The sequence below is a fragment of the Gigantopelta aegis genome, chromosome 2 (assembly GCF_016097555.1).
Source record: "Gigantopelta aegis isolate Gae_Host chromosome 2, Gae_host_genome, whole genome shotgun sequence".
Classification (NCBI taxonomy): Eukaryota; Metazoa; Mollusca; class Gastropoda; order Neomphalida; family Peltospiridae; genus Gigantopelta; species Gigantopelta aegis.
Genome location: NC_054700.1, coordinates 54,282,103 through 54,295,894, shown reverse-complemented (window position 1 = coordinate 54,295,894; position 13,792 = coordinate 54,282,103). Strand labels below are relative to the sequence as shown.

At 36.1% G+C, this 13,792-nt stretch overlaps 1 protein-coding gene across 1 annotated transcript; it reads right to left on the bottom strand.

The window, feature by feature from the left end:
• Positions 1-7,838: 7,838 nt before the first annotated feature.
• LOC121389091 (solute carrier family 22 member 6-like) lies at positions 7,839-13,510 on the bottom strand. Its single transcript, XM_041520709.1, has 4 exons — positions 13,448-13,510; positions 12,312-12,542; positions 9,892-10,022; positions 7,839-8,139 (listed from the first exon to the last, which is right to left on the bottom strand). The coding sequence occupies exons 1-4, from the start codon at positions 13,508-13,510 to the stop codon at positions 7,839-7,841; spliced, it is 726 nt and encodes a 241-aa protein (XP_041376643.1).
• Between the last annotated feature and the right edge of the window lie 282 nt (positions 13,511-13,792).

The window sequence follows — 13,792 nt, the reverse complement described above, 5'->3', positions numbered from 1 at the left end:
CGCGTCTTATCGCGTCGAGCTCCAGATTGGGAATGCTAACCAATTCATTCATAATTCTAGTTTACGAACACTACCGATTTCTAACGATTGATTCAGTCGTTAATGTTCGTACTGCCTACATGTAGGTATTCGGGGTCGCGTCTTTTGCCAAAATAACAAAACGCTTTGCGGCCCTTTGTTTAATGGTCGCTAAATTTCGTTTATACTTATGTTCGTGCACACTGGGCACACATCTCAACTAGGACAGTGAATTAGGGGGTTAGTAGTTAGTGAGAGAAAATTCGGTGTATTGGCCTCACACGTATCCAATGAGTCAGTGAGCGAAACCTGTACCTGCATTGCTACACGCAATTCCGATGGCATAACAACAAAAGATGGGGTTTTGTTTGTTTGTTGTTGTTTTTTTTGTCGAATAGCAGTGACAATGGTTTCATATAAACTTTACAAAAGATAGGATAGGACTTGCTATAGTCTTTGATATAGCAATAATGGACGATTTACTGAAATGGTTAAAGTTGTAACAACTATATACAGAAGGCTCAGTCTTATAAGCGTTTTAATCAGCTATTTTTATGAATTGTTTATACATACATACATACATACATACATACATACATACATACATACTATTACTACTACTACTAGTACTTTCACCACTGTTAGTACTACTGCTGCTGCTGCTACTACTACTACTACTACTACTACTACTACTACTACTACTACTACTACTACTACTACTACTACTACTACTACTACTACTACTTTCACCACTGTTAGTACTACTGCTGCTTAATTGCATCTTAATATTGAGAACATAATGATAGAAATAATAGAACAGTTTCAACTGATATGTGAAAGAAAAACTGTGGCAGGGGGTAAAATTGCTGCTGAAAATGAAACACTTTCAACAATTTCATTTAATACAATATTTCATTATTTTTTGTGTTCGACATATTGCTGCTAAGGAGTAATTCAGACTTGCAAGATGTGGGATTCAGTTTGACACCACCCATCAAATGGTAATCCTTAATTGCTCAGTTGACTGTACAAGTTTCGAGGATTTGGAGATGGATGTCACAGAAAGATACATTTTTGAATAAATATATTTACCTGTACCAGACTACATGGGGATTAATATGTAAAGACCCTCTCTTTGAGAAAAAATAAAATGTTAGGAAGTATTCTCATAATAAATATGAAACAAATTGTGCGAACTGCAATCTGTGGTTTAGTTTCATGTTATATATATATATATATATATATATATATATATATATATATATATATATATATATATATATATATAATTTTGCCTCTTTTTTATTTTAATATATATACATTTGTTTAAATTAAATTTTTATTTTGTATTATTATTATTGTTCTGTAGGCATGGGTTGTCTTATAATATTTATTACTATTTTTTAACTGCCTATGCCTCTAGAAGAGGAAAAGCTTTGTGAGTACATTTTGTGTGACAGTAGGATAACTAATGGGGGTGGGTGGGTGGTGGGGTGGGGGGGGGGGGGGGGGGGGGTGAGATTGGGTTGTGGTGGCCAGAAGCTTCAAGTTTGATTCCCAACAATTGTTGCCGCAACACATGAGTTTATAATTTATTTAAACACTGTGTTGTACTGGCTTAATTGGCAAATATTTTACAGGCTGTCCAACGATTCTACTTTTTCGTACTTTTTGGTCTTTGTTCTATTTTTCCTACTTTTCTTCAGAATACTTAGTTTTTCTTACTTTTTTGTTTGAAAATGCCACGAATTGCTGTTAAATCGTGCATATTCCTTGTGTTATAAAAGTCATCAGTTATGGGAATTATTTACATTTTTCTTGGCAGCAAGATATATCTCCCAATTTGTGGCACCATATAATCTCAACATATTAAAATTACACCCTCAAAGCCAACATATTTTCCAATGATTAACATGATTATAATGTACAATGTGTATGTATGACTTCAGAATCTATAATACATTATGGAAAACTTAAATGAATCATGTTAACTCTGTTTTACTGTGCATCAGCATTCCTATGCATGTAAATATGTATACCGATTAATATAGGGTACAGTAATTTGAAATAACTGTATAACGTGAACGCTACATAAGATTCACATTATTTTTGATGAACGTCGAACCAAAAGAACATTTAAAACATCCTATGCTCGTTTTTCTTGTCAGAACTGATAAATTAAAATGTCTTGTTTGTTTCTTTTTTCTTCTTCTTTTTCATCTTAATTTTTGTTGTTGTTGTTCGACTTTTATATTAATGGAATCCCGATATGCCGAGGAACAAAAGAATAGAATGCGCGGCGACGACCCGGCCTCGACCCGTTTAAAACCGTGGCGTCTTTATTTTTGGTCGGGATGCGTTAAATGTTTTGTTTAAAAAAAACAAAAGAGAGGGACGTGAGCAGTAACATTAAAATACAAGGCGTGTGGGAATGCTATCAGTGTACCAAAATTTTATGCACGAAAGGATACAAAACTATAGCAGGATACAGTCGCCTGTGCCAAAATTATGCAGGCAGTGGTTTAGATTGTGGGATTGCGATATTTATGGGGGTGTATTCTTACATAGCTGCACTGCTTGCCTCGGTGGTGTCGTGGCAGGCCATCGGTCTACAGGCTGGTAGGTACTGGGTTCGGATCCCAGTCGAGGCATGGGATTTTTAATCGAGACACCGACTCCAAACCCTGAGTGAGTGCTCCGCAAGGCTCAATGGGTAGGTGTAAACCACTTGCACCGACCAGTGATCCATAACTGGTTCAACAAAGGCCATGGTTTGTGCTATCCTGCCTGTGGGAAGCGCAAATAAAAGATCCCTTGCTGCCTGTCGTAAAAAGAGTAGCCTATGTGGCGACAGCGGGTTTCCTCTAAAAACAGTGTCAGAATGACCATATGTTTGACGTCCAATAGCCGATGATAAGATAAAAAATCAATGTGCTCTAGCGGCGTCGTTAAATAAAACAAACTTTACTTTACTTTGAATCAACCGATATACGGCACTTGCCTTATTTATGAAACCAAAGCCATACACGCAAAAAAAAAAAAAAAAAAAAAAAAAAAAAATTAGGAATGAAAATATAGAAATGTAGGACAAAAGTAGGAAAACGTAGAACAAAAGTAGCACTGAAACAGTACGTAGTGACATTATTCATGCTCGAAACACCGTTTTATGTAGTGCTTAGTTTGTACATGTATTTTGTGTTCTATCAAAAATAATGTGTATCTTATGTAACGGTCACGTTAAAGTTATTTCAAATTACTGTACACTATATTAATCAATATACATATTTACATGCATAGGAATGCTAATGCACAGTAAAACAGAGTAAACATGATTAATTTAAGTTTTCCATAATGTATTATAGATTCTGAAGTCATACATACACATTGTACATTATAATCATATTAATCATTGGAAAATATGTTGGCTTTGAGGGTGTAATTTTAATATGTTGAAATTATATGGTGCCACAAATTGGGAGATGTATCTTGCTGCCAAGAAAAATTAAAATAATTCCCGTAACTGATGACTTTTATAATATTACAAGGAATATGCACACTTTAACAGCAATTCGTGGTATTTTCAAACCAAAAAGTACGAAGAACTAAGTATTCTGAAGAAAAAGTAGGAAAAATAGGACAAAAACCAAAACGTACGAAAAAGTAGCTGGACAGTCTGTAACATATTTGCCAATTAAGCCAGTACAACAGTGCTTAAATAAATTATAAACTCATGTGTTGTGGCAACAACTGTTGGGAATCAAACTTGAAGCTTCTGCATCTCCCCCCCCCCCCCCAATCTCACACAACCCGCCCATTAGTTATCCTACTGTCGCACAAAATGTACTCAAAAAGCTTTATCTGTTCTAGAGGCATAGGCAGATAAAAAATAGTAATAAATATTATAAGACAGCCCATGCCTACAGAACAATAATAATACAAAATAAAAATTTAATTAAAAACATTTATATATATATAAAAAAAAGAGGCAAATTTATTTTGAGAGAGAGAGAGAGAGAGAGAGAGAGAGAGAGAGAGAGAGAGAGAGAGAGAGAGAGAGAGAGAGAGAGAGAGAGAGAGAGCAGGGTTTCTGCCAGAGGGTAAAATGTATATGGCGCCATACCCAAATTTTTATTTTTTTTAAGTTAACATTTTGACAAAATTAATGACTCTTATCATTATTGTATGATTTTCTTAAGCCTAACCCTAAATGTAACCCATTTTATTTGTGGAGGAGACCCCCCATAGCCCCTGTTGACTGTGGTTGCATTCAATAACATAGCGCCATACACAAACAATTATTTCTGGCAGAAACACTGTATATATATATATATATATATATATATATATATATATATATATAACATAAAACTAAACCACAGATTGCAGTTCGCACAATTTGTTTAATATTTATTATGAGAATACTTCCTAACATTTTCTTTTTTCTCAAAGAGAGGGTCTTTACGTATTAATCCCCATGCAATCTGGTACAGGTAAATATATCTATTCAAAAATGTATCTTTCTGTGGCACCCATCTCCAAATCATTATCCTCGAAACTGAGCAATTCAGGATTACCATTTGATGGGTGGTGTCAAACTGAATCCCAAGTCTTGGAAGTCTGAATTACTCCTTAGCAGCAATATGTCAAACACAATATTTTTTTTTTAATATTGTATTAAAAGAAATTGTTGAAAGTGTTTCATTTTCAGCAGCAATTTCACCCCCTGCCCCAGTTTTTCTTTCACATATCAGTTGAAACTGTTTTATTATTTCTATCATTCTGTTCTCAATATCAAGATGCAATGTAATTTGTTTAATAGTTTGTCTTCAGAATCTCATTTTCGACATCTAAGCAATGTCTCCACATCCATTGGTCCAGTTGCTGAAATATATAAAAACAAACATGTTAAGTATTTCACATCCATTTGAAGAAGTACATTAGTCTGCAACTTAATTACATATCATTGTATTAATTTAAATTTAATTTAATTTTAGGAAAACATTTTTTTAACAGGAAACAAAATCAATGTGACTAAACAATGTATAAAATTAAAAAGTATAGCAGTAAATTAAGAAAAGTAGTGAACAATGTATTTAACGTTGATGATGTTATTTGATTTCTATTAGAAAGTTGCACAAAGCTACATATAAGATGGCATGTGGAAGAAGAAAAATGCCTATGCTTTGCTAAAATTTGGGGTATAAAATAATGATGAAAAACAAAACTACTGTCTCCAAAAGAAAATCATATTTAGGGTAGGTAATAAAAACAAAACAGATGTAAGTGCCTCATCTAGGTGGTTATGGGTTTGAAATGTTTTGAAATTAGGGTTAGAACATATTTCAAGCACATGACCATTTATAAACAGCAGTTCTTTTACTATCATTTATCTGAACATTAAAAAATATATCTATTAATTTCCAAGATTTTTTTATTATTATTATAATTTTTTGGCTTCAAAACATTTCAGGGTCCCTACATAAAATTTGCCTAATTTATAACTTTCCATACAATACTTCCTTATCCCCCTAAAGCTCACAACCATATAGGTTACTCACTCACTCCCCTCCCCCCCCCCCATACACAAAAGAACATACACAGACTCACGCCTACACACATGCAAACAAAAAGAAAAAGAAAAAATGCTAAGACTTTCAAACGTTCCAGCATGCTTGTTAATACTATAACTAACCCTAAACCTAACTTACGCCTAAATTAACTGAATGTTGGAACGATCGGAAGTCTTGCCAAAACTTTTATTTTGGCCATTCGTCTGACTGTGTATTGTTTAACAAGGGATTCTTAACGACAATATATACATCGCAGACTGATTAAATGAGTCAATAAATTCTATTACAATGGAGGAAAAGTGATTCTTAAACTCTTACCTTCGTAGAATTTATATATCAGTTGAATTTTGATGGATTCGGCAAAACTTCACTTTCAATACCATGTGACGGTTTCGCCAATCGTAGGCTCCGCATAGTTGTCATCGCTATTAACACGTGTCAGCAGAAGTATATGTTTACTATTATTATAATTCAGTTGGAGGAGACAATTATTTTAACTAATTTTAACGCTAACTATACAAAAACGTTACACATCGAAAAAAACGTATGTTGTCTAACCTAATGGCGTCCAAGCAAATTTGGGCCCGCGGTTTTTGAAATCTTGCAATTTTTTAACATGGGTGCATTCTGCTTCTCCTGTAATGGTTTGTATGTGATTTGTGTTTCTATGGTACTTTGTAGCGAGCTGTCAAACGCAGACGATTTGTAAACAAAGGGGGGCAACTCTTATCACCTTAATGACACGTGTCTTGTCAATTTATAAATAAAAATTATTACACGGAAAACTACCAAACAACTGATTACACTCGGGCACATAGATATTTATCAAACTATACTTACCCGTATAACATTCCAAAGAATGCATGTCATGCGTTTTTCAAAGAAATAGTTTTGTTATAGTTCGGTCGCCTATACAGTGATAATTCCCGGCATTAAATTTACAATGCAGTATCATGAGTATGCGAAAATCAACGATTTTCTATAGTTTTTGGTTATAACATGTTCAAGAAAGTATGTATTTAAAAATAATAAAGTAATAAAAAAAAAAACACTTACCATAAATCGCAATCTCTTTCAAACAGAATTCAATACGTATTTCCTAGTTTAAATGCTGAGGCGCGAGAGTGAAAAAACAAAATGATAACAATTCTGCCGAACTTACAAAACGGAAGTCACGTGACAGTTTCGTACACCCTGGCAAATTTTGTATTGGTGCCCAAATTCTGTATTGACCCGGAAAATGACAGGTGTACCTGTGGTATGGATTAGCTATTGACCAATCAAAACACATGAAATTTATCTAAAAGGTAATAAATATATATATGTTCTGTTCTGTTCTCTCATAATTTAGGGAGCTAACTATATTGTATTCGACCATTTGCGGAAGTTAATGCTAGTTTTCCTGTCGCAAATCGAGTTTTACCGGCGAAGCGAAAAGAATATGATAAAACAGATATATACTACTATAAATTAGCATTAACGAATAATTCTAATTCAATAAATATATTTAAAAAACATTTGCTCGACAAATAACGAATAAATAACCAATTTCGAAAAGAACGCGGTGTTAACATGGATTTGGTCACTAATGTTACGTTTTAAATCATCAGCCGTGTAAATTAATTATAGTCGTAACAAATTTTTAAAATACGTTTTTGTAATACAATTGTTGCTCCTTTTTTTAGTTTTGTATTTTATTGTTCTTAAACGACAATACCAACCATTATTATCGATTTTATTTACGATAGCGTATACATTGCAAAACTCGTTATTCCGAATGCATAATTGCCACGATTTACTTCGGCATTCATGTCAAGACAAGCCTTTATTGACACTCGGGCCGTTACACAACGGCATAGGAGGACTATATACATAAACATTTTCTTATATACACGTGACAAGATGGTTGACAGTAAATACATTAATTACAATACATTCACAAACACATAATATTATACAAACACATACACATACACTCACGCAATCAATATCAATATATTATGTAATAATACAGATATTTAATACAGATATACGGGTATCCAAGTACTTATAAACGAATAGGTTATTAAACTTGTATGGTGCAGTGGATAGTGATAATATTTTATTAAATATTTTTGGTTTTGATGGTGTTTGTAGTCAAGGGCGTTTGAATTAATTAATTATTATATTTATGAAACATGCTAATTTCTTTAGGATACTAATTCGTTTTATCAAAGTCATGGGTCATAATGTTATGTTGTTTAGCACATCTCAGAAAGAAACTTTCATAGTCGCACCAGGAGACGTTCTCTCGTCTTCTTGGCCATGTTTACAAACCTGGAATAGTCTCGGTCTGTCCATCTCGTAAGTGACTTCCGGTTCATTGAGCAATGTTGCCCTTTCCAGTTGTTCAGTTTCGTTATATACATTCATGGCGTCAGATTTGTCTTTTATTGTCTGTCGTACACTGTCAAAATCTTTGTGGTTCATCTTGCAAGCTTTCTTAACTATTTTAATAGCATCCTTCGTCCTCTTGTTCTTAACTACCCACAGAAGAGATTCGTCTAGCATGCTACAAGAACAAATATGTTGCTGCAATTAAGACTATTTGTTAGTGGGTTTTTTTTTATCTGATATCTCGGTCTCGTAGTTTCGTGTGAAAGCACTGCGATTCTGAAGTAATAATAAAGTACTTTCTTCAAAACAAAGTGTCTAATACAGTATTGACAAAGTTCGACAAAACTGATGACTTACATAAATTAGACTTACACGAATTTGACAATGCTAATAACGTAAATGACTTCGACAATGCTAATGCCTATAAGAATTCAACAATACTCATATCTTAAGAAACATTTACATTTCATTTTATTTCAACTTACTTTCGTGCTTATATCGAATTAAGGTTCAAGCACGCTATCCTGGACACACACCTCGGCTATCTGGTTGTCTGTTCAGGACAGTGGGTTAGTAACTGTTGTTAGTTGGTTAGTGATTAGTGAGAGAGAAGAGGATGTAGTGGCCTTACACCTACCCAATGAGCCCTTAAGAACTCGCTCTGGGTTGGAGCCGGTACCGGGCTGAGAACCCTGTACCTACAAGCCTGTAGTCCGATGGCTTAACCACTGCGCCACCGAGGCCGATTAAGCATTTACAAGACTACCTACAAGAAAAATATAATAGACTAATGTTTAATATCATCAGTATATCTTTAAACTACGACTAGTTGGTGTCTAACATACGAAAGGAAAAATAAACCTGGCCCCGTGCTTATAAACCTTAAAGTCTAGACTTTAATAAAGTCCATACTTTAACGTCTTGGCAACGCCATTCAAATAGCATCACGTTAAAGTCTGAACTTTATTATAAAGTCTAGACTTTAAGTTTTATAAGCACGGGCCCTGGTGTTACCACAGAAGTACTCCTAAACATTTTCCAAGAGACAATGACCTACAAATATTCGATAATACTAAATGTTTAAAAAATTCGTATAATATGCTAATCGCTTACAAGAATTCGACAATACGAATAACTTGTAAGAATTTTACAATGCTACAGACTTTCAAGAATTCAAGAGTACCAATGACTTCCAGTAATTCGACAATACCAATGGCAAGAATTATTCGTCAATGGTTATGATAAACAATAGAGAATTACATGAAACAGTGAATTTTAAAGTGCGGGAAATATTTGCTTTGAAACGGATCAGCAATACTAGAGAAGGGGAAGTTTTGACATGCAAATATAGAATATTTGATTTGAAACAGTTCAGCAATGCTAGAGAAGGGGAAGTTTTGACATGCAAATATAGAATATTTGATTTGAAACAGTTCAGCAATGCTAGAGAAGGGGAAGTTTTGACATGCAAATATAGAATATTTGATTTGAAACAGTTCAGCAATGCTAGAGAAGGGGACGTTTTGACATGCAAATATAGAATCATCACTGCTACTTGTTGTAAAGACTGTGACATAAAAAAAATTCGACAATGCTGACTGCGGAAAATATTCCAAAGACGAACTGCATGCTGCGCCAGTTGTAGTTCTACATGAAGTAGGCGATGGGGGTGATGAGGACGACAGTTGTAGTTCTACATGGAGTAGGCGATGGGGGCGATGAGGACGACAGTTGTAGTTCTACATGGAGTAGGCGATGGGGGTGATGAGGACGACAGTTGTAGTTCTACATGGAGTAGGCGATGGGGGTGATGAGGACGACAGTTGTAGTTCTACATGGAGTAGGCGATGGGGGTGATGAGGACAACAGTTGTAGTTCTACATGGAGTAGGCGATGGGGGTGATGTGGACGACAGTTGTAGTTCTACATGAAGTAGGCGATGGGGGTGATGAGGACCACAGATATCCCCCACAGAAAAGAACTCGAGAATCCTATAAGCTCTCTCTGTTGTGGTGGAAACAGTTCGATCATCATGATGAACATAGGTATTACATATCCCTGAAGAGATTAAAAAAAGAGGACGATAAAAGGAAAGGCATAGTTTAACGATACATTAGCACGTTTTAAAACAAGTCTAGTGGAGGAAACAAAAAACATTAAGAAAACAAAGAAACCATTCATGACAGAAAATCTTCAGGTGGACCCCTGTGGTTCGAAACTAATGGAATCATACCACTTCTTCAGCCAATAAGCGGACTCGGTGTGGGTGATACGACTATTTCAGGCAACACGCGAACTAGGTGTGGGTGATACCACTATTTCGGCCAATAAGGGAACTAATTGTGGGTGATACCACTATTTCAGCCAATAAGGGAACTAGGTGTGGGTAATAACACTATTTCGGCTAATAAGCGAACTTGGTGTGGGTGATACCACTATTGCGGCCAATAAGCGAACTAGGTGTGGGTGATACCACTATTGCGGCCAATAAGCGAACTTGGTGTGGGTGATACCACTATTTCGACCAATAAGCGAACTAGGTGTGGGTGATACCACTATTTCGGCCAATAAGCGAACTTGGTGTGGGCGATACCACTATTGCGGCCAATAAGCGAACTAGGTGTGGGCGATACCACTATTGCGGTCAATAAGCGAACTTGGTGTGGGCGATACCACTATTTCAGCCAATAAGCGAACTTGGTGTGGGTGATACCACTATTGCGGCCAATAAGCGAACTCGGTGTGGGTGATATCACTATTTCGACCAATAAGCGAACTAGGTGTGGGTGATACCAATATTTCGGTCAATAAGCGAACTAGGTGTGGGCGATACCACTATTTCGGCCAATAAGCGAACTAGGTGTGGGTAATACCACTATTTCGGCCAATAAGCGAACTAGGTGTGGGTGATACCACTATTTACGCCAATAAGGGAACTAGGAGTGGGTGATACCACTATTTCGACCAATAAGCGAACTAGGTGTGGGTGATACCACTATTTCGACCAATAAGCAGACTGTAGGCTTGGATCATACAACTATTTTAGCAAGTGAGTGACCCGTAACCAACGAATGTAGATCCACTGAAAAAAGCGCCCTATTCTTAAATTTTATTTTGTTAAAATCAGAGCTGATTTGACTATTAGGTTAAAACACCCGGAAAAAAAAAAAAAAACAAACAAACAAAAAACAACAACTTAATTTGCATATAAAGGACCTTATTTCTCTAAAAATGGATAATAAATAAAAAATTACATTAATTGTTGGAAACCAAATCTAGCTATTGCATCACCTTAACTGAACCATGATGTAGTAAAATCCATATCAACCCTCTCGGCAATTTTGTTTGTTGAATTATGGACCATTGCCATAATTCAGTTATGTTTACAAAATGTCATTAATAAATGGAGTATGGTGGTTATGAAGATGTTTGAATAAAGTACATTTAGGGACAAATCAAATTATTTGTGTTCAGGTAATACTTTGTTAGACCATTAAATAGTTCAGTGGTCTGTGACAATATGCCTTAACCTGCATGGCTCGCTAGACGTTGAGAGAGATAAAAGGAAGTTGGAATGTATACATTTATGTTTCATTATTAAAAATTATATATTTGCATATTTTAGTATATATTATAAGCATTTAAAGGACAGATCCTAGTTTTTAAACACTATAGCATATTTTTCACTATTAGAGTCGTTTATGATCACTGAAATCAACCATTGCTTATATTTTATTGTTTAGATTTCCGTACATCCGAAGTGATATTTGACCTCCTGGTGTTTCTAATACCATAAAATGCATTTTTCATATTTGTCTTAGAAATAACAGTTATCGGGTCGAGTGTTACTCTATGATTAACGGTATTTCACCGTTTCAACGTCACATACTCTTGTTTTACTCTCTTGTAACGTTATACAAATGTGTTACACGTTTGCAACTTAACCAAACTTAGTGTCCATTGATACGGGTTGAAACTAGGGTCTGCGCCTTTAAAATAAGGCCTCCACTTTTATGTTTTCCCGAAACGCGTCGTTCTTCAGTTTCCTTTATACCTTGTTTACAATCTGGGTCGTTTCCTTTATACCTTGTTTACAATCTGGGTCGTTTCCTTTATACCTTGTTTACAATCTGGGTCGTTTCCTTTATACCTTGTTTACAATCTGGGTCGCATGCAAAGTGATTTAGTGAACATGACAACTGAAGAAGACACACGTGTAGAGCGCTCAGAAAAACTGAAAGATATATTTCTGAACATTCCTTCTGCATCTTGTTTGTCTATCGCGTTAAACAACGATACGGTGGAATGGTCTACTGTGTTATCTCGAGTAACTATGCATGTACATACCTGATTAAAAACTCCTATAAAGACTCTCAAGACGGAAAATCCAATAAAATTGGGAACGAACGCCATTGCCACGACGACGATTAGAGATAGAAAGTTGGCGCCGACGTGAAGTCGTTTTCTGCCAAAGCAATCGGCGAGTGCTGGCAGGAAAAAGGCTCCGAGAAACATGCCCACCATGACGAGAGTTTGCGAGAGTTTGCCCAGTGTGTCTCTCTCACACACGAGATCCCACTGGGAAAGAAAGGAATGTTTGTTTCACAGCTTTCTTAGCAGATACATGTAGTGTGTGTGTGTGTGTGTGTGTGTTGTGTGTGTGTGTGTGTGTGTGTGTGTGTATGTTTGTGTGTGTATGTATGTATGTTCGTATGTATGTATGTGTATATGTATCTGTGTGTATGTGTGTATGTATATTTGTGTGTGTATGTGTGTATGTGTGCGTGTGCGTGTGTCTGTCTGTATGCGTTTGTCTGGGTGTGTATGTGTGTATATGTATCTGTGTGTATGTGTGTTTATATGTGTATGTATGTATGTTCGTGTGTGTGTGGGTGTGGGGGGTATGCGTTAGTCTGGGTGTGTATGTGTGTATATGTATCTGTAGGTATGTGTGTGTGTCTGTGTGTATGTCTGTGTGTGTGTGTCTCTCTCTCTCTCTCTCTCTCTCTCTCTCTCTCTCTCTCTCTCTCTCTCTCTCTATCTCTGTGTGTGTGTTTGTGTGTGTGTATGTGTGTATGTATCTGTGTGTATACGTGTATGTATGTTTGTGTGTATGTGTGCGTGTGCGTGTGTCTGTCTGTATGCGTTTGTCTGGGTGTGTTTATGTATGTGTGTATATGTATCTGTGTGTCTGTCTGTGTGTGTGTGTTTGTGTGTGAGTATGTGTGTATGTATCTGTGTGTATACGTGTATGTATGTTTGTGTGTATGTGTGCGTGTGCGTGTTTCTGTCTGTATGCGTTTGTCTGGGTGTGTTTATGTATGTGTGTATATGTATCTGTGTGTATGTCTGTGTGTGTGTGTGTGTGTGTGTGTGTGTGTCTCTCTCTCTCTCTCTCTCTCTCTCTCTCTCTCTCTCTCTCTCTGTGTGTGTGTGTGTGTGTGTTTGTGTGTGTGTGTATCTGTATATATAAAACCATGTACCTCTGCCACGAATGATGTATATCTCTCCCCAGTGTAGTTGTATCCATCTTGGCATTCTGCCATGTTAGTTCCGGTTGAAGTATTTGTTAGGATATGGCCTCAGATTACAGTTATCTTCCCATTTGGTTGTCCAAAATCCGGAAGTTTGACCGCGCAAGTAGTCTGCTGTTTGACTGTGATTATTTCATGGCAGACAGCTATGAAGTGGCAACTGTTTGACTGAAGTGACAGGGGATAGCATGTAGTTTGTAAACATGTGTAACTTGTTGACATTGAAGACTTGTTTGTGGTAATTCCGGCCCATGCAAAAGTAGTGCTTTTTGTGTAAAATGGGTGTACTCCGGC

Coding starts and splice junctions, on each gene's coding strand:
- LOC121389091 (XM_041520709.1), bottom strand. CDS start 13,510: ATGGCAGAATGCCAAGATGGATACAACTACACTGGGGAGAGATATACA. Junction 10,023..12,311: donor TTATAGGAGTTTTTAATCAG/GTATGTACATGC, acceptor TAATCTCTTCAG/GGATATGTAATACCTATGTT. Junction 8,140..9,891: donor ACCCCCATCGCCTACTTCAT/GTAGAACTACAA, acceptor TTGTTCTTGTAG/CATGCTAGACGAATCTCTTC.